Below are 2,100 nucleotides of genomic sequence, written 5' to 3'. Positions count from 1 at the left end.
AGCAGCCCGTCCCTGCAGGATGCTCAGGATGAAGGGTCTGCCTTTGCCGGGGTCAGCGTACCTGGAGGGCGGTCTGTGCGCAGGGGCTCCCGCCGGAAGGCCATGGACTGCACCGGTGGGCACTTGAAGATGTGCCTGTTGGCTGCCTCGGTGCGGTAGTCACCTGGGGAGGAGGAGAAGAGGAAGAAAGCCGTGAAGTGCTGGTCTCCTGCAGCCGCAGAGACAACGTCCCGAGGAAAGGGTCTTCTGAAGGGCTGCAGGATTGCTGGGGGGAGCAGGCAGCACGCGGGGACGCTTTTCCGTGCCCCGCCACTATGTCCTGCCTTGCTGTCCCTCCTGTCAGCCCCTGGCTCTCTGTTCTTTTTGGATGCGGGGTCCTTGTGCCCTCAGCCCGTGGTGCTGGGCAGCCGTCCTTCTCCGAGGGGAGGGCGTGTTTATCGCTGCTCACAGCGGTTTGTGCTCTCTCACAAAAGACCGACGGCTCCATCAGGGCGCGAGCTGACCCAGGGCAAACGCCGCGTGTGGGGGAAGCGCTGCAGAAGTGGTACTCACTGGGTCCGGGGGTGACGGTGGTCTTCGTCGTGGGGCGTCCACAAAGGTGGGCGCTCGGAGCCACGTGCTTCCCGTTCCTGGTGACGGCGGGCTGCACAAAGTAGCAGGGACCTGGCCCGCAGCTCTCGGCCGCAGGCGGCTTGGTCCCGCGAAACGTGTACGCGGGGGCACGGGCTTTGGTGGGGCTGTGGCCCACGAAACCTAGGAGGAAAAGCAGAAGAGTCAGTCCCTGAGCGCAAACGCCTGCGCCAGAGCCTTGCGAAGCCGCCCGAAGGAGAGAGCAGAGCTTTGGCCAGCGAGCTGCCTGTGGCCAGCAGTTTCCAAAGGCCTGCCCACACCACGCGCGCAGGCACTCCGCAGAGAGAGCCCCCAGAGCGCCGAGTCTGCGGGAGGCTCCGACGGCACGGGGAAAGGCTCGGGAGCTGCTCTGCCCCGCCACGGCCCCGACGCGCGTCCCCCTGCACCCCGGCGATGGCCGCCGTACCTGTTGTCCCCGGGATGGAGTACTGGGGCCCGGGGCTGGGGAACTGGGCCGAGATGAGGCCGCGCGGGCGATGCGGTCTCCACGTCCCCACCCAGGCTCCGTCCATGCTGGCAGGCGCGTGCCTCCAAACCTACAGGCAAGAGCAGAGGAGTCAGTGCCGGGCTGCCCCGGCAGAGGCCGCGGGTGAGCTCCGCTTGCCGCCGCCCGCCGCTCGGAGCCCGGAGGGGCCGGCAGGAGCGGGCTGTCTCCTCCGCTCAGCCGCGAGCTGTCCGCCGCGTGGCTTGCGGCTCCCGAGCCAGAAGGGCCGGCAGCGATTTCTGCTGCTCACGGCGGTCCTGCCGCTCTCGTGCCGCACGCCCCTCGCGCGCGGCGGAGCTCAGCCCGCACCCCGCGGCCGGGCTCTGCGGCCCAAGGCGTGCCGGAGCTCTCCCTCACCTCTGTGAGCCTTGGAGGACGAGCGCGACGAGGCTGAGCTAGTCTGCTGCTGGGGCTGCTCTCGGGCACGGGGCACGGCGAGCGGCTGCGGGCAGCGCAGCTCACGAATGGGGCGCCTGAAGCCGGCGGCCAGCTGCCCTCGGGGAGGGCCCGGCGTCGGCATTGTGACGGCACGCGGGCTCCGGGGACGTCATCGGTGCTGGGACGTCTCCCGGCCGGCCCGGAGCCGCGCCCTCCACGCCTTTTCGGCCGCGCACCCCAGCCCGGAAAAAGCTGGAGCGCACGCTGCCGACCCCTGCAGATGGACCGAGCTCTCAGTGCCAGCCCCGTGCCGCCCGGGGCTCCTGGGCCTTGATCAGCGTCACCTGCAAGGGAGAGAATCCCAGCGGGGAAATGCACAGAAAGTCCCTTCCGCCTGGGAAGGCGCAGCCACCAGCTTGATGATTTCGTTGCCCTCTCCTTTAGCTTGTTCCAAAAATACATCTAAATGAAGTGCACGTGTTGTTGCCGTTCACTCTGTTCTAGAGCGCATCCGTGGCACCAGGCAATTCCTCTTCGCCCAGTCCGGCCCAGACAGGCCAGGACCAGATCATAGAATCACAGAACAGGCTGCGTTGAAAAGGACCACA

General features: G+C 67.9%; 1 protein-coding gene across 1 annotated transcript; it reads right to left on the bottom strand.

Annotated features, from left to right (window-relative positions):
- Nucleotides 1-61: 61 nt before the first annotated feature.
- LOC122193608 (chromosome alignment-maintaining phosphoprotein 1-like) lies at nucleotides 62-1,836 on the bottom strand (the record flags this gene model as incomplete). The annotated part of the gene is made up of 4 exons (XM_042894461.1): nucleotides 62-163; nucleotides 553-753; nucleotides 1,037-1,166; nucleotides 1,472-1,836. Coding segments are annotated over 4 exons (798 nt in total), but the record flags the coding sequence as incomplete, so codon positions are not given.
- Between the last annotated feature and the right edge of the window lie 264 nt (nucleotides 1,837-2,100).

Source organism: Lagopus leucura, unplaced genomic scaffold, assembly GCF_019238085.1.
Source record: "Lagopus leucura isolate 7727_CA_CO unplaced genomic scaffold, USGS_WTPT01 35014-0_obj-0_obj, whole genome shotgun sequence".
NCBI classification, from domain to species: domain Eukaryota; kingdom Metazoa; phylum Chordata; class Aves; order Galliformes; family Phasianidae; genus Lagopus; species Lagopus leucura.
Note: the sequence above shows the minus strand (reverse complement) of the source record. Positions and strands in the feature narration are given on the sequence as shown.